Genomic DNA, 24,168 nt, shown 5'->3' on the forward strand with positions numbered 1-24,168 from the left:
TTTGCATTAATCCACTCAGGGGCTGATACGCAATTTCTAAGGGCTGAAGCACAGAAAGCTACATGAAGTAGCTGCAAGATTAGTTCTGGATGGATACAACCACACTACTGACAGAAATCAGCAAAGAGAGAGAGAAGTGACCAGTTATTTGAGTCTCAAAACAAGCTGCCAATAATGCTCCCTCCCCTCTCCCGCCCAACATTCCTTGCTGGGAATCTTGTGATCACAGCCAATTCATGGTTTTGGAAATATGTAATGTAGGAAAAGAAGGTTGTAAATTTCTGTACTCTAATGAAAGTTAAAATCTAATGACACATTTAGACAAGCACAGAGTTTCACCACTGTCTATCCCACATACTTGGTGCTGTGGCCTACAGCATCAAGGAAAGCTAACTGTTGGGGAAAGCAAAGGAAGCTGGAAAGGTTAAATACAATAAAAAACATCCATTACTTATAAAAGAGTGAAGACTCATCCTTCCTTCTAGTGAAACAGCTAGAAATAAAAATTTATTTATTCTGGTTGATTTCCTCAGTCTTGCAAAAGATTTCTGCCTAATATGACTGTGAAACTTGATGAAGCACAGCTCAAAAGGAGGAAGATGTACAGATGTTTCTGGTCATTGTTAAATATACTTAACCACATTCAGAAATGAAGAATGTTTTCACTTAAGAAATACTTGAAAACGTAATTCTTTAGAAGCTTAGCTTGCAGGAAAAGTGTAAACACTGTTTTGAGATTCAGCAAAGAATACAGCCATTCTAAAACAAACAAACGAAAAAGGCCAAGCCCCGACTTGTTTCTATTTTAATACCAGATAAATGTACAGACAACCTACACGGAGTTTGATAGGTAAGTTATTGACAAGGTGATTTGCTTTGACTGATCAGCTGTATAGGCAAGTCTTGGCAGACTCTGGGCTTTGGATTCCTTTCTAGATACATCACACAAGTTATATGCTTTCAAGGAATTAGGTAATATCTTCCCAAGAGAGGTATACATATTATTAAACAGTTGTGTTCTCATATAGAAATTCTTTAATTTTTTTCCTCAGTATTCTCCCTATGAGCTGGGAAAAGCTCAAAGATACGTTAGGAAAGAACATAGAATAAATCTACTATTGAAGGGCATCTCTCTTTAAATGCAGGAAGACTTTTAAAAATAAACTGAACTGTATCTTCAAACTGTTTTCAAAATGTTCATTTATTTGCTCAGACTTCCAGCATATACAACAACTACTGATGTATCTCAGACTGATGTATTTTGTGGGAATCTTCAGAAATTGAGGAGAGCAGTTGCCTGTATTTCACACAACCCACTGAACGCAAAGGAACACCTTTTATTGACTCAGATACTACATGATCAGACTACTAGTGTAGGTGCAGAAGTTTGTGTTTATAACAGCATCAGCTGCACTCAATAATACCTTTCCATCAGGAATAGGCTAAGGAGAACGGCACATCTGAGATAATTCTGGGAATTTCACTGGGGGGAAAAAGGACAGTCTGAAAAAATTTATACATCTGTGTGCTAAATCTATGCTGTTGCTGTACATTGGTTCAGCTGGCAGCTGCCCAGGGATCCAGTTTAATGAAGACTCCCTCGACACAGAAAAGTAACAAAACGGAACCTCTTACTCTTTCCCTGCCAGGTCTGCTGGTTCAGGGAAGAGACAGTGCACTGACAGTGCTACAGTTCAAGCTGCCATTTTCCTAACAGGTTAAATAGTGAGCATGCTCAAAGATTTGTGACCATACAGAAAGAATATTTGCTGTTACTCGTGGTAATTCCCAAGATGCTGGTCACTGCCTCGATGAAAAGACAAAGGGCTTGGGCTCCCTTTATTTCTGTGTTTCCCCATTCCAAATCACCACTTTTGGTGGCATTAAATTTACCAAACCTTACTCACACAAGCTGAAATTGCATGGGAGTATGGTTTCTTCCTGTAGGCTTGTTTTTAAAGACAGCAGATTCTGTGCTGCAGCTTCTGCTTATGTCAAGGATACTTTCAGATCCTCCCATTGTGTATTGTACTGAATAGCAAATTTTAATTCCCTGGCTCTGAAGCCACACCATGTTTAGTTAGATCCATTTAAAAATAAAAAGAAGCTCTAGAAAGTGTTCTGTTTTTTGTCACATGACATAGTATTCCAATTTAAAATGTGTTTATGTTTCTAGGACACATTTTCTCACCCAGGCATACACAGATTCATCCATCATGCATACTCCCAGAAAGATGTTAAAAAGTCTGAAAATGCCTTTAATAAGGCGGACATTTAAACCCACCATTTTCCAGTATTAATAATGAGAGATAATTTGGCCATATGACATCAGATATTGCATAAAAGTACAGACTGACAGCGCAACAAGATTTATTTTTTACTCTACCATTTAATAAGAAGAAGAGCAATTAGAATGAGTTGTGTAATGGAAAGTAATGAATGGTAGCATAGCTGTTTTCCCCCCTACATACTTGGCCTCAGAATAACTCTGAAGCAGGAGCACCGTATGGCTACACATAAAAACAAAATGCTGCAGCAGAGACACTGTCTGCTAGCAAAGCCCCCATTCAGCAACTCATGTGAGAACTTCACAACAACTAAAAGAAAGACTATCATGCTAAGAAATTAAAATGATTGCTTTCATGCTCTGTTTTCCTGAATTTAAACCAAAACATACATTTGAATTTAGACTTACAAACTGTAGAAGAAAGACATTTTTAAAGTTCTGAAGGTTTCACTAGCAAATTAATGTCTCCACCCTGCTGTTATGCTAAAATTATGGAAAAGGAACCCAGCGCTGTAGGTTTAATATTGCTAAGGAAAGAGCAGTTCTCCCACTGTCAGGCCAACATGCAGAGCTATGATAAGCCTGCTCTAAGAAATGCTTACTTTCATATAAAAATGCACAGTAAATAATTTCTTCAGGAAAAAGGAATTTGTCCTGCACTTTAGACCATCACAAAGTCAAAGAGAAAAAGGAAAGTATAAAGATGTACATTGGAAAGTTCCTCTAACACTAAAAATATGTACAGACATGAGACACAGCCCATCTCAACAGATACTCTTGTTTCAATTAGCTGAATGGTCTGGATGGAATTTTGTTAGACCAATAACACTAAAAACTCTGCTCCTCTGTCACAACATTTTAGCAAGAACAACCTAACTCCTCTTGTACAGTATCCTTGTGCTAAAGCATTCCTTTGAAGTTTCCTCTTTTCATTGGGAAGGGGCAGACAGAAAAATGATTTGAATGCAGTCATCAGCACAATTTTTTTCAGTATCCTGGACAGACCAATCCAATCAAGTTCATGAATTAGTGTGATTAATAATGATTAATATGGAATCAAAGTAGAAGTTGCAGAAGTTTTTGCACTGTAGTATTTCTATAGCTATGTAATAGATCTAATTTGTGGTTCGTAAACGTATTTGTGTACACTTACACACACAAAAATCTGATATTTCCCCCCTGGCTCAGCCAATCCCACTTTCCTTTAAAGATCTAGTGCCTAATGGCATTAAGATATGTCTGGAAGAGAATTTATGTCACTGACTTTAACTGTGTCTATGGACACACCTAAGTAGTCTTGTAACCATTGTCCTTTCTGACCACAGAATGGCATTTGGTCTACAAGCCAATTAGTTTTACCAAGTTAGCCTTTAGGAACTGTTTCATACATTGTTCTGATGGCTAAGATATTTGACATTATCTAGACTTTAGGACCCTGCCTTACTCATGAGCAGTTGGGAGCAAAGGAAACAGCGAACACTTACTTAATAAAGTCATCTTTAATGAAAAGCTTTAGTAGTGGACTGAGACCAGCTGAGCTGGTGAGGAGGAAAATAAAATCTCTGAGAAAAATATAACCCTCTTAAATATGAGAATGAATAGTCTACCTCATTGCTAGCAGAAGTAATGTGATAAACTATAGACTAAGAAGCTATACTGATCCTGCATTTTCAAATGCTCCTCTCATTGCACTTCTACAGCCCCTGGTAGAGGTTATTCCTTCTTATTCCCATCAAAAATCACAGAATTTCCACCCAAAGTAAGCATATTTCAGGTCTGACCTAATACTGGCCTTTTTCCATTCACAGAAAATCTGAAGTCTCCTGAGAGCAAGAAACATTTTCTTGCAGTGACACAGACTTCTTTGCAATTCAGTGGCAATAATGACAATAAACACAGCTCCTAGGGTCCTTTAATAGTAGTCCATTGCACCGTACTGTGCATGGGACAGTGAAACTAGAATGCCTCTTAAAGGTGCTCAGCTAATTTCAGCTAAAATGTTCCTTTTTCTAGAAATAACTCATATCTACTGGTCTCATGGTGAGTAGAGAATGTCCCTGTCCTTTAAGTAAAATCTATGTGCTTTTGTTTCAAGCACTTGTTTCAGTCAACTCAGCAGTATAATAAGGCTGCGTGATAAAAACCACTGTTCTCATTATATGTACTCTCTATATTTTTGTCTGAAACCACAGAGATGTTGATGACAGGTTATGATTTTATGACATTTAGGAATATATTGTATCATCTCACTGTAAGCTTATATTTAGAATGACAGAAATACAAATAAAGTAAAATAATTAACTGTTTCTTGCATGGCTATTCAATGTGAACAACCAAAAATAGTACACTTAATATGAAGAAAAGGTTAAATGTTAAGACAAAATTTGCACATAAATGAGCATGATTATTCCCACATTCATTCACCCCTTCATCTGAGTCCTTCACTGCAGTACTTTTCTATTTCCTCTTTAAAAGGGTTGAATGTGCTGTGACAGTTCTAAGGTTTGTCTTTTTTAGTTTTATGCCACTGTCTTTACCTGAACTTTCCCATACACAGTGATAGCTTTTCCTAATCAATGGACAGAATCATAATTCTGTAATGTGTTATATTTATACTACCAGGAAATTACAGAAGAGATCAGTGGATCACGAGTCTCAGTTGATAGTGAGGACAGTTGGAGGTCAGTAGGACTTTTTCTCCTTTCTGCTAGGAAATTTCAGGTGTAAAATAAAATAACAAAAGTATTTAAACCAAAGCTGATTAATGATCCAGATGTTCACTAAAATCTATGCATGTGATCTAACCCTTTAAGAATGATTACAGATAAGCTAATTTGTTCACTGACACAGTTAGTTGCTCTTGTCTGATAATAGTGCTTAATCTCCTTGGCCTGTTAAATGCAATCCTGAAAATAATAAAGTGGTTATCACCAGAAAATATACTAACAAAATATCAAGTGTCTGTACAGAGGGCCAAAATTGATTTTGATTGTTGTTTCTAGAAGAAAATGCAAGATAAAAAATGTGAACTAAATCAAAGCAAAATTATAAGAGGCCACTCATAAATGTACTCTTATTTCAACAAACAAGAAAATGATGCAATATAATGTTAGTCTAGTCAAATATAGATGCAGAATTGAGTTAGTTTATTTATGCATTGTGAGAAAATAAGATTATGAGCAGATATATATTACACAAAAGTTTTCCAAGTTCAAAAGCAGTTTTGAGTAAACTTTCTTATAATTTATGAAATTAATTTTACTATAAAATGAATAAATGTAAATTTGAGTCAACCAATCGAATTATATTCATGAAGAACACTCTTTGCCTAGATTTTTTTTCACTAAAATAAAACATTTTAGGAAAGTAATATAATTTCCAACTGTCAATAGTGTGTTATATTATTGGATTTTAGTGACTGTACTTCTCAAAGTATTTGAAAATGTGATCTGTGGCCACTCTCTCATAACATAAAAGCAATAAAATCAAGTCGCCCAAACAATTTGGAAGATTTGTATTTAAAATTCTAATTTACTGGAATAAATCCCATACTAGTTTTTAACACCCAAAACCTTCTATCAAAATTGATCTATTTAATAGTGTCTTAAAAAAGCCAATTTCTTCTTTGGGCACGGTCTATATTATATACACACATAAAAAAAAACTACTTAGTATTTAGATAATGAATATAAAATGAACATCCCTGATGTTCTTCTTTTTCCTAAAATCTACACATATACTCCGGAATATGTTTTCTGTTTTTGTCATTTTTGGTTTGTAGAGTTGTTAAATTAAATTTCCCATATTTCAGTACACAGATACCATGTTTCTAGAAGCATTGCACATACAGATAGATTTGACAGATAAAATGCCTCACCATTGTTCTTGCCAGAAGGCAGAACATACGTTTTTGTTCCTTCCATCCTGGAAGAGGCTGTATTATTGTCACTACAGTGCTTTTATTAACATTCCAGGGCAGAGAACCAGATGCCTTTTTTTTTTTTTTTTTTTGTTTGAGCCACTATAAAATAGAACCTCATCTAATTCCCTCTTTATTTTCCATAGGATTACAAGAGTCTGTGATGCACTTCCTCCTCTTGGTCAAATAAATAAGAGACTATATAGCCCTGCTACAGTTTGATCACAAAGTAAAGTTGCTCACTGTTAGTGTCTATAAGATAAGCTGTAGGTACAGTGTACTGTTTTTAAGCAATTAGTAATCAGAAGAAGGAAGAGTTAAATGCATTTCCTCTTTCCCCTAAAATGCTCAAGCTCAAGACCAAACTGAAACTCTACAGCCATGAAAATACAGCAGTTATTTAAAACAAGCTTAAATCCTGGCACACAGCATCTTTAGTGGGAGGGACACACTATAATACTGATTATTCACTTTTTGGAAAGTGATCTTTCCTGATAAGAATCTCAGATAGGATCCTTTCTCTCCCACCCTTCCACCCTAAGGTATCTGTTATTTTCTGTCTACTTCTGGCTTCTTGAAAGGAAACAGATTTTCAAGTAAAGCGATGAACCTAAGATTTCTCATTAATAAAAGATGTGTTAGTAGTAAAAATGAAACAGCAAAACAATTAATATTAAACATTTCTTGAGGAATCATAATAAAAAATTAAATAATAATTATTTGCTTGACTTCAGAATCAGACATCAGCAATATTTAATGAATAACCCTTTATCTCAGTCACGTACTTAAAAATACAATGGTGCTTTTGTATAATATTTTTCCAAATCATCCTGTTTCTCAGTGAGGAAAAAAAAATAGTTTCAGAGATAAAAAAGCTATTCCAAAGAATTTCCACGGGACCATATATACCACTCTCTTCCATAATAGAAGAAACTGTTTTATGTCTGCGCCAGTTCAGTGATCCTGCTTCACAACATAAGCTTTGAGAACTGAGAAAAAAAGGTTATCACAGAAAACCCTAATTAAAAAAAAAAAAAAATTCCCACAAAATTTTTAAAATATTCAGATTTTCATTAACACAGTCTGTAAAAAACACCCCATAGATATGGGTATCTGGCACTACTCACATTGTTTTATGAAGCCTTTGCTGAGACACATGGTCTCGAGAAGTACTGAGAGCGTTTTTGCAATATTTAAAGTACTCCTGTACCAACACTATTCTCATAGCTGGTGTGAATTCAGGGCACTTATCTGCTTTCCCAGGAGTCACACCTTCAGCTTGCATGAACTGCTATAATCATATCAGTATCAGTGCTGACTTCTATTTAAGGACTTAAAGCTTCCAGAGCCCCAAGGAAACATACCCCCTGCAATATTGAGGAAGCAGTAATCTGCATCTGGAAAGTAGACTGACTGATTTAGGCCAATTTAAATGTTAGACGGTTCAGAGCCAGGATCCAAATACATTTTTATTCCAAAACTTGTGTGTCAGGTCTTGCATCCCTGCTGGAGATCTAGTTGTTGAACACTGACCTGTGCCCCACAGCTGCCACAGCAAGGAGAAAAATTCAAAATGGAGATTTGGGTCATGGTGCCACTGAGGCACAGATGCATCATTTGATGACACAGACTGAATCTAGATCAGGCCTCAGAATATGAGCTCGTTTACAGTGAGCAGGTGAGAACACACAGCAGGGTGTTCGTGCTAGCCTTGAACTTGGCATTATGCCAGTGACTGGAGACCAGACAATGCCTGATTTGTTATAATGTCCAAAGGATATCTAACCTGACAAAAAGTTTGCCTTCACAAAGCTACCTATCAAAATATTTTGAACAAATGTGAACTATTTTAATGAGTATGTCCCAGCTCAGCATTCTGAATCACAGAGACATGGCATTTTGAAGCATTGGCACTTTCAAACTGGACTTACTGTTTTGTCAAATCACAATTGTCCTATTCCATGCATCAAGATGATCGTAAGGAAACAAGGCAACATTTTAATCAGGACTGCTGCTACTTATAATAAATTATATCTCTAAGTTATGCATCAAAATCCAGGCAGGGATTCTTCTCCTACTACAAATGAGCAAGCAAAAAAACCCCAGACACAAAGATCTTTCGCTGAGTTAGAATTTGAAGATATGAAGGCTTTCAACTTAACAACACATTAACACCACTGAATGGGGACTGCTAGGCAGACTTTCTTCTTGCCCTTCACTTAACTTTTCAGTCTACTGAGGGTCTTAGTGAACATGAAAGACCTGAATTGCTTATCACTTTATGGAAAACTTGTCAAAGGCATCTATATTTTGGTATAATGGTGAAATAGTGTGGTAACCATAATCCTTCCATTGTGACCTTCCAGCTCAGAAACTGTCACTTTATGTCTTTGTGCCCAAAGTGCCTGTCCCTGGGAAAGAAGCTTCTAATTATTGTGTGGCAACAAATGTGTCTCTTGCACTTTCCACAGACACTAGATTTAGTGCACAGCAAACACCAGCGATATTGTTTTGCACATAGCCATAATACCAACATTAAAAAAAACAAGTCATAGTTTGGGATAAAAAACAAAACATCTGCTAAGAAAAGGAAACGTTAGAGTGACAAGAACAAGCTTCAAATGAAAAGCACTTTTAGCAGATTAAAATGGTAACTACGAACCATTGCATTTATGATGACAGATCTAAGAAGTACAGAACAATAACTGTGGTGAAATAAACACTTTTGATATGTTATGTAGGGTAGAAATAAAAATATATATCTCTTCAGCAAAAACACTTGAAGGGTTCTTTGGCAAAGCTATGCTGACCTAGAACAGATTGGGATCTGGCACTCATTTTGTTCTGACACATGATCAGGAATACTGGACCTAATTGTCACCAACTATTTGTGCATCAGAGACATCCGAATAATAGGGAATAATAATCTTGTATGATCTATGAGAAATGAAAACAATGTCACATAGACTAGAACTGAGAAAAGATTTTAACAGAAATATAGTGTTCATTGGGCAACTCAAAAAAGACAAATGTGTCACACAGTGTAAGGAGATTTACAAGATGTTCTACATGGTCATATGCTTTACAAAAATAAACATACATGATAATTGATAGGTAACATAGCTTTCTGTTTAAGTCCAATTTTGACTGAATAATATTTTTGATCTAACAAACACTTTTGTGAGGAAAAAAATGCTGGATGTGAGTTATCTAAATTTGCAGGTATTTAGAACTGAATATATAATTTAGAAGACATGTAATGTACATATGCAGGGTCTAGCACATCTTGAGGTATTTTAGCTATACAGGCTAGAAGAGATTCCACATTGAAATAACATCTGTGTTACAATAATTTATCCAAAAGTAATGTGTAATAATATACGAAACTCAAATATTATCTATGATTATACATTTAATTTTGATCTACTTAATATTTTTTAAAGCTTTTCAAGGTTTAAAAAATCCTGTTAATATTTTTGGATGAGATTTTTGTGTAAGATGTTTGGGGATATATATAATGACTGGTACACTTATATCCATGAGCTTTGTATTCAGTTTCTGTTAGTAAAACTCCAGACAACCCCCTCATCCCTGACTGTAACTGTCTGGAAAAATAAAAAGTCCTCTAAGTACATATGTGTCAGCAAAATGCATATAAGTATCTCCACTTCAGACAAAATGCTATGAACTAATTCTGAATATTTCTCTACCAGAAAAAAGTCTCTGGAAAAATAACTCTGGGTTAATGTCTTCAGTGGCCACTTAAAGAAACAACAAATTTCAAAGAGTAGGTACATAAACTGTAGCATCTTGGTAGAAGACCAGTGCTTGGTTGTCAGATGAGAGATGTCACAATAATTGTCAGATTTCAATGATTCCTTCCCAGGTAGGTGAAAACTGCAAGGGCTGTGCAAACAGTCACACCGTGAGTCATGCTGCCTCAAAGAGCAAGGTAATTTACTCCTCTGAGGTCAGCAAAAACAGGGTTCAAAGCTGATTCTATCTATCACTTCAGGATGAAAAATAGCTTTAAGCAGCAACTTACAGGGTTTGGCGTTAGAGCTCCTACTGACTAGGGGCTGTTTTCAGGGAGATAAGGGCATCATGACTCCCCTACTGTTGAGGCTGAATATTGCTTTACTGACAGTCTAAAGGTATAGACCCATTCTCTAGTTGTTACCCTATACTGCAGCGCTATATGTTGGGACAATTTCATGCTGTGTGATGGTACTGAGAAGGCTTTATTAAACCATTTAACCATTTCCACAGCTGCAGTGATATTCTCAATTTTTTTTTTGTCTAACCTCACTGGTGACAAAAAATAAGAAAAAGAAATGTTTTTCATAAAGATAATTTTTAAGGCCACAGCAAATGTGTAGATACTTTATCACATAAAATGCATCGAGATACATATCTATGAGGATAAATATTAACTTCTGTCATAAAGGCTCTACGTAATTATGGGCTACTGAAGAAATGCTCAGAAGTGGGGGCTCTGTATATGCTACAGTGCTTGTGGACATGAGTTATAGAGAAAAGTTTTCATCTTGTAAGGTCGGCAGAATCTGGTTGGTTTTTTCATGCACAAGGACGACTTGCAACAGCTGAGGACCAGTGCCTTAACAACAAATTAACTTCTCTTTCTTGTCTAGTTAGGAAGGTTGTCTTTTAGATCTCACATGGTTTTGAATATTTAAATAAACAAAATGAGTAAGCATCTTATATTCATAGCAATGAAACTATTCAAATTTTCTGTACATTTTCCCATTTAATAGCAGGTATGCATGAGCATGTCATTTATGTCCCTGGCAATATTTCTATTTACTGCAACATCAGCAAAAAAAAAAAAAAAATCACACTACGAAGATAGAAGCTTAAATTGTCCCCCTCTATGGTGTTTCCTTGCATGATAAACACCACTGAAAAATACATGACTGGTTCCTTCAGTTCTATAAAGATCTGAAGTACAACTAAGATAATATGTTAAGAAGCATTCTGAGCTGTTCTCGACATTTCTGCAGTTGTAAGACACCTTGGTGCTGGTCCAATCCATGAACATAAGATGGAGAAGTTTTCTGCTTTGAAATGCTGGCCAGGAAATCAGGTACAAAATGATAAAGAAGCTCAAGAAAAATCCCTTTTCCTCATTCTTACACTAGATGAAGAGAAGGTCTATGGCCTAGAAGTTAAGAAACTTTTGCAGCCACAGGCATTAAGAAGAGATCTCACTGGTATCCTGGAGAGTCAAAATGCCTAGTGCATGAAAGCCAGTATATCTTAGGAGTGAAGAATCACACACTGGTACAGATAATGTCTGGCATTTGCTGCCCATGACCCTGTTCCCAGCCCTTCCCCCTATTTATTTGTTAAAACTGGGTTGTGTTAGTTGATACATGGTGACAGGAGAAAAACAAGACTCTCCAGAAACAGATTGACATTTAAACCAAAACACATATGCTTGATCAGAGGCAAGTGTTTCTATAAGAGGCATGAAAAGGATGAAAACCTGCTGAGCTATGTCTCAGAATTAAATACCTGCTCTGATGAATGGAGAATAATGAGACAGTTGACAAGACTGAATGAAACACATTTCCATTTCCTAACCCAGAACAGGTTATCTTTTCCATCACAAGATATCTGTGATATCAATTGGTGATAGGACTTTCACCTCACAAACAGAAGCCCTGCAAACCTGCTGATATGTACTGGAATGGTATAACGATAATAGATAAAAATAAATGGCCACAATCTGTCAACAACCAATCATTTAAATTGATGATGCATTTATAACAATTGCCATGAGAATAGGATGTTAAAATTAAAAGGTTCAACACACGTAAACTGACTCTGAAACAAATTTCCAGCAACAGCAATACTTGTGAATATTCCCAAAACCTGGGATGTCCACATACTAAAAGAGGACATAGAAAGCACATTTGGGTACCTGCATTTCTGGTTTGATGCCATCAGTCCCTGATCAAGAAAGTAGGAAATCTGACAACCTCCCATGAGAAACCACAACATAGCATGCAGAAATCAAATGAGAAAACCAAAACTCATTCCTATTTTAGCAAAAAGGTAGGCAAGCATATGGAGACACAGGTGCTACTCTGGCATGTGTGTATCACTATTTAGGAAAAAAAGATTTTGTTATCTATTTTTACAGATGTGTGGAAAAGTGGCAAAATGAGGTAAAACTGAAAACTTGCTTCACGCAGTTTTCACTAACTTCTATGGAGAAGATCCATACCCAGTAATGACAACTTTACAGAATTTCAGTACAGAAAAGAGTAAGTCTGTTAGTGTTTAAATGCTTAATTAGTGAAATGCAAAAACAATGAGCACTGTTGCAAGCCCGGAGAAGAATATTTTTCTTGGAAGCTGAAACCAAACAGCTGATAAAAATCTTATTTTAATTACATTTAATTCAGGAAAGATAAAAAGTTGTATAGCTATAACTAACTAGCCATGTGTCTTCTTCAGGTTGAAAACACAGCTTTGCACAATTCTCAGCTAAATATTCAAGTGATGAAGTAGATGCTTTACCCTGAGTGCATGATAATAGTGACTATAAGCAAGTGGCACCAATTCAGCTCTTATCAAGCAGCTTTGGAACATCCTGCAGTGGCTGTATTGGCCTCAGCAGAGTTTGCAGAGAAAAAAAGAAACTTAATACCTACAGTGGCAGTCCCCACCAACGACTGCCTATCCCTGGAGACAGAGATGGGTTGGACAAGACTCTGTTTTCTATCCTGGGTGAGGATGAAAGTACAAGGATGGTAAGTGACAGACAGAAGAGGTGTCCTTAGTCTCTTAATCAACACACCCCGGGCAGAACAGCCTCTCAGGCATAGGGCAACAAGCTGAGCCTCATCACCAGAGGCTGCTGGTTCCCTTCACTGCCTTGTGCCGGGCTGAGGGGTGGTATTACTGCACACAGGAGGAGATAGGACACTGCTGGGAGCACAACCACTCGTGCCATGTTACATCACGTGCACTACTACCAGCTCAGAGAAAACAACCATGGCACTGTCCCTCTGCATGTAAACTTGACCTACCAACAATAACATACATAATTGAGTCATTAAAGAGAGTAGAAGGAATCTTACAATTTTATCCTCACTCTGTTTTGATATTTATCATGTAAATTCCAGAGCATGCAACTCTGGTTTCTACCAAGTCCTTTCTCTCTTATCTCTCTCCAAATCTGGTATTGTGTTTTTTTTTTCTTCCATGAAGCTTTATAACAGAATATTTCATTTGTTCTTAAACTCAGGGAAATGAACCTTTCATTAAAATCATTCCCCAAAAGGAATCTTCAAAGAATGTTGAAGGATAAACAAGTATCCAGCAGCTAAACGGCCAACTTGCTTCTAGTATTCAAACACAAAACTGCAAAGAGCTGCAGACTTCGGTTTTTGAAAAGATGAACTTTTGCTTTGGTGAAATCTTGCTAACTCTGCATTGGGAGGACATTTCCTTTGTTATTCATAGTTCTTACTTCTGTGAAATTTATCTTAGTTTCTTACAACGTATCATTTTGATCAAATAAAAAGTTGGCAGGACATAAAAATTCACCAAGATGAAAAGGCTTTTTTAACAAATAGAGAATGAAAGACATTCTAAGATTTTTGAACATTTTTTGTCTCTACTGAATAATACTATGATTTTTTAATCAGTTCTGCACAGCTGAAATGCACTATGGAGTTATAAGGAACATATTCTTATGGCTTGATTAAACTGAACATACTGAGATGGGCGTTCATTGTGCTTAAATTGGCCTTACCATGAAAATAAATAGGTCTGTACTAGCAACAGACCATATGACATGTGCCACAAACCTTGTCACCCCAATTTTGTTGTTAGTAAAATGAGATACATATAAAAGAAAATCTTAAGGAAACTTAAGGTTAATGTAGTTGAAATCTTATGATGCTCCTTCTATAAAAATATATATTTTAAACTGCATAATCACCAAACATTAGTCAATTAGGTCAACGTTACGTCGATTTGAACCAGCCCTTAAGTATAAATTTATATGATCCTATTTTATGTCATAAAGTTTAGAGCGTGAAGGGAGCATCTTTTTTCCACTGAAAGTAGAACACAATCAATTGCACTTGACATCCTTGGGCTTGGATTCTTTCCTCGTTGCAGCTGGCAAAGCTGGTATTATTAACATTCCCCCATTCTTCCTGTTACACAGCCTATTTTCAAGATTACATCTTTTCTGGTTTATAAAATATTTTATGAACATGTTCTATTGACATGTTAATTTCAATAATTTTTTTTTTGCTTTATGTAAAAATATTTAATGAAAGAAAAATGAAGTATAAACTGTTCCTGCAAAGAAACACTAAAGAAAACACATCTTTTTGCCAAGATATTTTTTTCACAAGTGTGCAGGCTTCCCCTCACCCCAAGTTGTCTTAAAGGGAGTTTAGTCATCCATGATTTTGCGTAATAATTTGAGTGATTTGTCAGCATAAAAGTATTTCAATTTGTTTGAAATTACAAAAATGAAACGACAATTATTTTGATTCTAACCGTGATAACATACTTAACACAAAATCAGATGGTCATAGCTAAAGCAGTCCTGATTTATTGGTGAAACAATTTAATAGAAAAAAGCAGTTTTAACAAAATTGATCTTTGACAAGTATTTCAATTTTCCCTTCGCAAACCTTTCTTCTTCAGACAACCCAGTACCAGCTGAAAGCATCCACGGAGCTGGTTATGCCTATTCTCCCAGTACACACATTCTTTCATTGCACTGCAGCTCTCATGACACACTGCAGGTCCTTGAATTTTACAATACAGCAGAGAGATCAAATGACTGTAGCACAACTGTAGTGAGTCTTAGGCAAAGTCAGAGTAGAGATTCCTGGTGTCACTTACGTTAAGCTGGGGGCAAAGCTTGATTTGCTTCTCACGGTAATAGCAAGTGAGAAGCTATTGTCATCACATATTTATGAAGTCATTAAGCTAAGACATAAGAAGAGATTTATAGCTAAGAATCTGCGTAGTTTGCACTGAAGAACTTACATTTGTTGGGTTTTGGAGGGGAGAGGAGGCAATCAGCCAATATTTAATTGCTCTCCTTACACCATTTTGGCTTTCAGTTTTAAGCTGAGAGTACAGTGACTTCAGTGCTTTCTGGTCTGGCACAGAACAACCCCATTGACAAGTGATCTCACTGAAGGACCATCTCCTGAGAGAAAGGGCACCAAAGTATTGGGCTTAAATGAAATCAGGAGGTCTGAATTTGACAACGAAATATGCTTTACTAATTGTTTCTGGCTTCCCATCTTCCCCTATTTTTCATGGCTCATAATTGCAACAACCTCTTAACTCAGCAATCATTTATCAGAATGAATGGGAATATGTCAAGATACTCTTTAGAGCTTGTCAGTAATGCTCTTGGTTAGAGGCAGCAATCACTGCTGAACAAAATGAAGTTCTTTACTCGTTTCTGAGCAAGAGACATCCCACTTCCAATATGCCATTTTAAAACCAGTCTAGTGGTGCACTACTTAGCACAGAAATTCAAAGCTCGAAAGGAAAGGATCAAATCTACTGCATAAGACTTGAGAAGCCACATAATACCATTATTTTAAATAATGTAGCTCTTATGCAGTTCCTACTCAGTAAGTATCTTGTTTCAGGTGTCCTTTATTCATATCTCAAATTTTATAGGCTTCATTTACTAATGTGAAGGTCCTGATGAGATTCAGCAAAGGAAATAGGAATGTGGAAGGCTATAAAGCATTTCAGCTTTAGCCTCTGGTAGACAGTGAAAAATAACTGAGCCATCAGGTTTATATAACAGATATATTCTAACATTTTATGTTATTCACATTGTTCAGGCACCAAGATTAGATGGGGAAATGGATTCTGTACTCTATTGCTGGGCATATGAACAAACAATGGAAATGCCAAAATGAAAAATGCTCTCCCATTCATTTTACATACTTTAATTTGCAGAAAACTGCAGAAGCCTACATCAGAATTTCCTGCAGGATTAGCTTAAGGAGGGTTGATTAGGATGATTCAAACTCCTCTAAATATTTAGCAACTTGAATATTCTCTGCTTATTTTTGGTGACATATCAGAGTTTCTACTTTGAAAAGGCTGGAAAACTATGTAGGTGGGTGAAATCTTTTGTATGTGACTTTGTCTTTCTTTTATGCACAACACCTTTTAGCTGACCAGATTAACGCTACATGTTATCCTGCTTAAAATTTATTGTGAAATACAAAAGGTTATTGTAGATCAACAGCAAAATTCCTACAGACTTCATCGGGGCCATTTTTTATTTCTGTCTAGTTATGGTTCTGGCATGTGCTTACAAGTTGAAGCCCTATCTCCTCAAAGGCGATAGTTTTATTTCTCAAAATTCCTCACTAAATTTAGAAATATGACTCTTAGTGGGCTTCTTAGTATTTTTCTGTGTAATTTAATCACTTTGGCATGGGTTTAGGACAAATTGTGGTAACAATTTGCGATAGAGCAAATAAAATTCGTTATAAGCAAATTGTAATAAGCCATACTATGGAAAAAATTCTTTTAGTGTTCTCTTTTTGCAAGAAACATGTAAGATGTTACTGGTGTAATTCTTATACAAATATATGCTCCTTCACAAGAGTACTCTCATGGAATGGGTAGGTGTTCATTATTTTGAGTATGGACAGCAAAACCAAAGTCCAAAGAACTAGGACAAACCAGATCAAACACTACAGGAGTGACTGAAAGCATTTCTTAATTTTGAATTTCTTGGAGAAAGGCCAGGCTGTAATTAGATTTTCTGAACATAATTTCCTCAGGGATTTCAATAACTGCAATACAAAAAAAGCTAATGAATGTTTCAATACCAAAATTTTATTGGGCCTTATTTATATAATAATATATAACCTGACTATGTTTAACATTTTTGTCATCCAAACTCTGAAGGGCAAGAACTAGAGTTCTTCAGATAGCTGAAAATTCAGTCTGCAATCTTTTTTTTTCATGTTAAGCAAACTTAAAGCCCTAAATGCAAAATGAAAAAAAACCCAAACAAAACAACAAAACAAAAAAAGACTAATTCTCTTTAATATCTTTTGATGTATAAAAACACATGTGATTTTTTTGTCAATTTTTAAAATCTTGTGTAACGGTGCTAAATTTTATGGTTGGTATAAACAATAAACACTGAAATATAAGGAAACACACCAGGTAGTTTTTTATGTGCTTATATGGCTCTTATATTTTTTCCTTCTTAACCATGATTTCAGTTAATAGGGTTACTCTTGGCTTCTCATTTTTATAATTTTGTGGATCTTGATGTATAGGGAAGCATAACATATCAATGAATGCTTATCTCCTGTTGGGTTCAAATTTTTTTTAGAGCTATTATTTATGAAAATGCATAATTCATCCATGTCATACTCATGTATGCACAAAAATGGTGTAGAGCTCTTTTTCTCATTTTCCTCTGTTAGTTAAATTACTTTTTGATAAAAAATATTTAAGGACACTATTTAATTTGTGAACTGTAATTAAAGGCAATAGTTGGATTATCAATAGAAACTAACCCATGTCATTTTAAGATATTTTGTGCAACCTGTGTTCCTTTAGCTCTATTGTTCTGTGTATTAATCTCTACAGGTCTTTACATGTAAGTATTTTCATGGGCTAATGGAGCGTGATAGACCCAACACCCATTCATTGAAGTTCCTTTTTCATCCGAAATGTAGTTTTTAAAAACCAAAAATCACAAAACCCCCTACCTTCTTACTCCATAGCATATTCATTATCAGATCAACACAAACTACTAATTAAGTTAAATTTGACTGCTAAATAACTCCCAAAGAGCCAATTTATCTAAGGTAGTATGAGCACATATTCATTTCTCCTTATACATCACCAGCTGTTATTAATTAAATTCTAGTCACTTCAGACTGCAAGTTTGAAATAATTGCCACTGTAGAAACACTTGTACTTAGCAGTGAGCTTGGCTACAACTTTACTGGTATTGATTGTCACCTGGATACAGGTAGACACCACTCCAGTTATTTCACTTTAGAGTTTATAAGATATTTAGAAGTATGTGGGGAATTTTCAAATTTGTTTCTTGAATGTACAAAGCTTTGTCATAAATACCCATGAAGTGCAGTTTGATGGATTGTCCTCTAAAGAAAACATCTCCTCTCTGAAGGTGTAATACAACTTTCGAAGCTCAGAGGAGATTATGGCAGCAGAAAGTGACTCTTCCCTCTGCAGCAGCTCCTCTCAGCTGGCTGCTCTACTAAGGTGAGGGTTGAAGTGATGCTTGCAACCTGCTTCCTTGCTACCCACCTTCCACCCACATCCACGAAGCTTCTGTGGGCTGATGCTTTGACAACCCTGCACTGCAAAGACTATCGGTATGACAAGGTATTAGGAGGAAAAGGTGTACTTTGCACTCACCTCACTTTCTGTACAAATTCATTGCTTTTAATTAGTAATTGCAGCAGAAGGTTCAAAGAGATTTTCATTACAGATAATGAATGTTATTCTCACATGGCAAAATTTGCAACCAGAGTCTTCTGGATGCATTTCCTAGCCCACTGGTAAGATTGAATTAGTCTCTCCTGAAATCAACTACACTTTCTCAAGCTTCAGTCATCATAGTACATGTAGGAGAAATGAAAATCTTAGGTTTTGAACTATTTATTAGTCCCCTGTTTCAGTGGAAATGTGAATAAAATCTGCATACTTCCAGAAAGTAAAATTCTTGCATTTTTAAGAATACACTTCCAATATGTTGAATCCTGCACAACTAGATGGTATAGATACTTTAAGTATTACTTGATATATAAAGTTTTGCTTTCCTTTATTTTGAAGGCCATTTATAAGGAAAAGATTGTAGAGCATGAATATAACACATTTACTATCTCACCGATGAAGAAAAGACACGTCAAGAACACAAGAAAAAGAAATCTAACATCTCTACAAATAAATTTTTTTTGCATTCGTTTTGTGCCCATGAAAAAATATCAGTGATATGATGAATATTTGTAAGGTGATGTACAAGTACAATTTTTTTTCACAAATAGCTTCTGGAAGATTATTTTCTTTTTTCCATTACCAGTATTTAAATGTAAGATTATAACCATGATTAAAAATTAACTTTGCTGTATGGAGAATGATGGGAAACAAATGCCGTACCCTTTAATGACTCGCCCACTGATTTTTTAATTTATGTTACAATTTACAAAACAAAACATTTCGTGTCCTTCATCTTTCATAAGCATTTCACTTATTTTCATGAAAACATGTACTGTTTCCTTGCATTGGGTACTCTTGATTCTGAGCAATTTCTAACCTCCTATCTAAATGTAAATAGTTTATGCTAACGGATTATTAAGAGAGAAGTAAAACAAAATCCTTAAGGCCTTTAGAAATAATACAAAGGGGTATGTTTATGAAAAGTTATTTTTAAAAGGTCTACATTTTAAACGTAAAAATAATTTCAGTTTCCTAAAAGATACAAATAAATTTCAGCTTAAGAGCAGTGAATCATAACTTGATGATCATCATCATGAAGTTATGCTAATTATAGCATTTAAAGGCTTAAGCAAATCTAAACATATGAAAGAAAACCATAGACAGAAGAAGATGATTTGTTGAGGGCCTGTAAGTTGAGTCAACAGTTCATACATATGATTTGCCAAGCAAATTTACCAAGAATAGCTCTTCTTCCTAGAATTACTTTGTTTTAATCTTGCAACTCATATAGTCACTTTATGTAGATTTAATTAGGCACCCTGAGGTTGCCCAAATACTTGCCCCATCTTATTGGCAGTAAATACTAAAACAACCTGACATTCATTATCTACTGAGAAGCTACATTGAGCCAAATTGTCTATCCAGCTTTATGTGGTGATTCTGGAAATAATTTTCACCATTAGTTTACAAAATGACTAAAAGAAACCTGTTTTATGTAAATTAAGGGAATCCTGCTGAGGTTCCTGACAATTGATAAAATGAAATGGAGAGAAAATAACCAGTAAAAATAAAAAGCAATTTGCATGAATTCTGGTGAAATGGAAAGAAGCTAATGGATATGGCATTATAAGCAACTTGCCTTGTAAACTGTAGATCTCTCCAACGCTGTTCTGCCGGGTGATGTGATGCCAATATGCACTACGAGGAAGTGAGATCGACTTGGATAAAGTCATTGGTTCAGACAGACTGGTCTGGAGCTAAAAGCCAAAGCAAACATAAATGGAAGGTCACACATAAGCATACTTGACAGATAATCTCAAAACTCTAAATTGAACCTATGTTGTCATGAAGATACCATTTTCTGAATTACCACAGGTTTTATACTATCATTTAAACTGTGTTACAAGCATCAGCACTGTGAATGCTCAGGAAAAAGCTGCAAAAGTGTATCTGGGTATATAGGTTCATTAGCAGAGGTTAATATTAGGACATCAGAATATGTCCCTATTTATCTACAGATATTCTTCTTGCTGCCAGGGTTTTGTTATTTTCTTCTTTAACTTTATGATAATGATAGATTAGCATATGCCTAAATTCTTAAACCCCTCTGCAATCACATTTCCTTTTGGTCATTTAGCCTGCAAATTGGATTGAATACCTAGAAACACGCTAAGAGAGAATCTGAGACAACCAGCAGAGAATTAGCAATGGAGAGTCATTAATCTCCTTATCCTCCTTTGAAGTGGAGGCATCTCATCACCAGCAGCAGGCTTCAACTTCAAGAGAAGATTTTCCTGGTCTGGGGGACTTCATGTGACTGAAATTGTGAATTGCATGGTGAATGTCCCTGTGTACAAGAGCTACAGCACAGAAACCTGACAGGAGGAATGTGAACTTTATTAAAGAGATCTCAGTCTCCAACAAACTATTGATGTGAGTGAAAGACAAGACAACGCTACAGAGAAAAAGAAAGAAAGATGAAGGATTGTGCATTCTGGCAACCTCTTTGGATATTCCTGTTATGCTTTCTATGTCTAGAAGAGAATGGACCTGCAAATTTTTTTGTATCTCTGGCTTTACAGAATATAAAATGTGATCAATAATTTTTGGGATCTAACAAATCACCATAACATTGCGAGCATAATTTTTTCAGAGGTTGTCTGAAAGGATCAATACCAAAGGATCAATTATGCCTGAAGATTTATAATGAAAAACCTCTTAGTTTAAGGGACGGCACCAGGACGGTACTCTGAGAGGGTGTGCCTAGAAACTGACTTTCAGAGAGAGTTCAGCTACAGAGCAGAAGGTATTCAAGGTCTGTATCATTTACTGCAGGTTTAGCCATTAATTCCTAAGGATTCCTTGTTCAGAATCATAATGCCAAATTAAAAAAAAACCCCTTTTTAAAAGCTAATATTATTCTGTCATTTAGACCTCTCCCCCCCCAAAAAAAAAAAAAAAAAAAAAAAAAAAATTAGAGACAGTATCCACCCAAAGCTCAAAGATCTAAAATTATTTAAATTTTGGGTATTAACACAAACTGATGCATGGAATATATTTTGCTTCAGAACAATATGCTGTAATTACTTCTGCTGTTGTTTTCTGTTTTCTTGAGAACTGTCATCAAAATAACTCCCTGTCTACAGCTAATGTCTTTTCTGCTCATTCATAGCCAAGTATTACATTCCATTTGTCAGTGGTACAGCTTGTAGAAGCATTTAGTCCATTAAAAAAGAAGTTTGAAAGCACTATCAGAAGAATTACATTTTTAGGGGGACTTGGGGATTTAAAGTTTATTCATACGCAGAATTTCCTTTATTGTAGAGATAAGGACAGTGACAAGCCCTCTAAATTATTTTACCATTTTTGTATAGCAAGGGTAACAAGGGTAACTTGTTGAGGAAGAAAATTACATAAAATCATCTAACTTCAGTATACCGACAATTTATTCATAATTTATTCACCCAAAAGGTAAATTAAAGGCAAAACATTTTCTTAGTATGCATTCTGAAAAAAATAATTCCAGTAAATAGAACTAATTTGAGTACAGTTTATTATCTCAATGCTAAATCCATGGGCTGAATGGAAGTGGTTAAACATATAATTATTCCTGACCTGAGGTGATTAGTTCCTGCCTGATCTGACCAATACTGATGCAGAAGAACTTTATGTGCACACATTAGAGATTTAGGAGAACAAAAAAAAAAAACTGTTCTCATTATAAAATAAGTTAAGAACTGCTCTAGTGCTGAAGACTGCACTACAAGCATTCACAATACTTTGTTTCCTCAGATTCCCTAATTAAAGAACAACTTCTGATATCACCTTTTGGGTAAGAATTATCACCATATGCTAAGTGCAATAGGACCAGATGAACCACATTTCTTTGGGGACTCCATAGAGAAAAAAAATGCATTTTCTAGTTTGTTATAATATCATCCTCAGAAAAAAATACTTTAAAATAAAATATCAATTTTGTTTTTAATTTGAGACTTTAAAATAGAAATGCAAACCTATGGATTTGAACACCTTATTACCTTGTATATCATATAAAGGATGATAACATTAATTTGTCCATGAAGTTATTCTTACTGAATAGACTACTATCAGCTATAATTTTTCTTTTAATCTTTTTTTATCCATATAAAAATCACATTGTTGATCAAGTGTAATTGACAATGACAGAATGCTTACTTCTACAAACTGCTGTTTGTAAAAATATTCCTGTGTTCAAAGAAAATTGAATAATACATTGACAGAAACCCATTTTCTCTAGAGAACATCTTATATGTTACATTGTGGGTGTTTCAGATAAAAAGTTTGAAGCCAAGGTGAAGAAAAGAGAAATAAAAACATCAATATAATCAATTGTTCCTATACTATTAGATAGCTCTTTGCTATGTTAATAATTACAGGTTAAACTAGTATTTAAAGTACAGAGATCTACTGTTTCAGAATCCCTTTTCCCCAACTGTAAATGAAATTCTGGTAGTTAACAACATTAAAACAAAACAAACAAACAATTTGTAAATCAGGGAAGATTTACAGAACTGTTTAACTTTCAAAAAATTAGACGCTCAGGTTCAAGACCTCTGGTGTTCCAGACCAGTGAAAGAGATCACACTCATAAGTTAGAGACTTTGTCCTAGATACCCTTCCTTTTTGTCTTTTTACTATGCCTCATTAAAAAACAACTGGTTTCTCCTCTGTGCTTTTTTGAAAAAGCTAATGCAAACGGAGAACTTTTCACTATAAGTAAATAACCTTTAAATTTTCTTCTTTTCTCAAAGCAGGTGGACCATCTTGCACAGATTTATTACTGTCCTTAATTTAACAGACATGTAACAGTAAAAAATATATTTAAAAATTATTTCACCTATCTCAGTATAAGGACAGGAAGACAAACTGAGAGAACTGGGGTTCAGACTGGAGAAGTTCAGGGAGAAAGTTTCACGGAGACCTTATTGCAACCTTTCGGTACTTTACTGGGGCGTAAAAGAAAGATGAAGCAGACTTTTTAGTAGGGCCTAACAGGACAAGCAGTAAGGGTTTTAATTGAAAAGAAGGTAAATTTAAATTGGACATGAGGAAAGAATTTTTTATGATGGGGGTGGTAAAACACTGCCATTGGTTGCCCAGACAGGTGGTGGATGCCTCGTCCCTGAACACATTCAAGGTCAGGGACTGGGCTCTGAGCAACCTGGTCTAGTTGAACATGTCCCTTCTCATTGCAGGGAGGTTGGACTAGATGGCCATTAAAGGTCCCTTCCAACCCAAAGCATTCTCTGATTTCACTGAGGATTGTTTTGCTGTGTTGCATCTATGTACCAGTCTTAACAAAGGAAAACAAAGCAGTATACCAAATTGAACATGCATCTAGAATGACTTGGCTGCAGATATTTCTCAAGTCTGATGAGACTTCAGGAAATAAAAAACCATAATCTAGACTTTTTCTCCCAGTTTACGAGAGAGAAAGTGATAACAGAATTAGAAC

The 24,168-nt window shown here is 35.5% G+C and overlaps 1 protein-coding gene across 2 annotated transcripts in view; it reads right to left on the reverse strand.

Annotated features, from left to right (window-relative positions):
* Positions 1-24,168, reverse strand: part of DOK6 (docking protein 6) — a 249,503-nt gene that overhangs the window by 19,432 nt on the left and 205,903 nt on the right. For both annotated transcript variants that reach the window (XM_039571458.1, XM_039571468.1), the window contains exon 7: positions 20,314-20,431. In XM_039571458.1, coding sequence (XP_039427392.1) covers positions 20,314-20,431 — 118 coding nt within the window. The remainder of the gene's footprint in view (positions 1-20,313; positions 20,432-24,168) is intronic.

This window comes from Corvus cornix, chromosome 2 (assembly GCF_000738735.6).
Source record: "Corvus cornix cornix isolate S_Up_H32 chromosome 2, ASM73873v5, whole genome shotgun sequence".
Taxonomy (NCBI): domain Eukaryota; kingdom Metazoa; phylum Chordata; class Aves; order Passeriformes; family Corvidae; genus Corvus; species Corvus cornix.